Source organism: Pterocles gutturalis, unplaced genomic scaffold, assembly GCF_000699245.1.
Source record: "Pterocles gutturalis isolate BGI_N339 unplaced genomic scaffold, ASM69924v1 scaffold12287, whole genome shotgun sequence".
Classification (NCBI taxonomy): domain Eukaryota; kingdom Metazoa; phylum Chordata; class Aves; order Pterocliformes; family Pteroclidae; genus Pterocles; species Pterocles gutturalis.
Window position 1 is genome coordinate 1 of NW_010115453.1, and position 273 is coordinate 273.

The following is a 273-nucleotide window of genomic DNA, read 5'->3' on the forward strand; positions in this document are numbered from 1 at the left end:
TCCCCGCCGCCCAGCCCACGCGCGGAGCTGCCTGTGCGGCCGGGGCTCGGTCTGCGCGGAGCTGAAAGGCAGCGGTCGGTAAGACAATGCAGATCTACAGACAGAGCCAGGTAAGGGAGCGTAAAACTGTCACGGGGGAATCAAATTTGCTTACTGCAGTGACATGACATCTTTTTTTCTTAAAAGCTCCATAGTTCCAGCTGGGGGCAGGTTTTAGGATACAGTGAGTGTGTTTCCTTCTGAGAAGATGGGTAGCGCTTGGTCCCTAGGTGA

The 273-nt window shown here is 55.3% G+C and overlaps 1 protein-coding gene across 1 annotated transcript in view; it reads left to right on the top strand.

Annotated features, from left to right (window-relative positions):
- The first annotated feature begins 68 nt into the window (after nucleotides 1–68).
- Nucleotides 69–273, top strand: part of DCXR (dicarbonyl/L-xylulose reductase) — a 2,393-nt gene continuing 2,188 nt past the window's right edge. Inside the window, exon 1 of the mRNA XM_010075181.1 lies at nucleotides 69–110. Coding sequence (XP_010073483.1) covers nucleotides 87–110 — 24 coding nt within the window. The 5' untranslated portion in view covers nucleotides 69–86. The remainder of the gene's footprint in view (nucleotides 111–273) is intronic.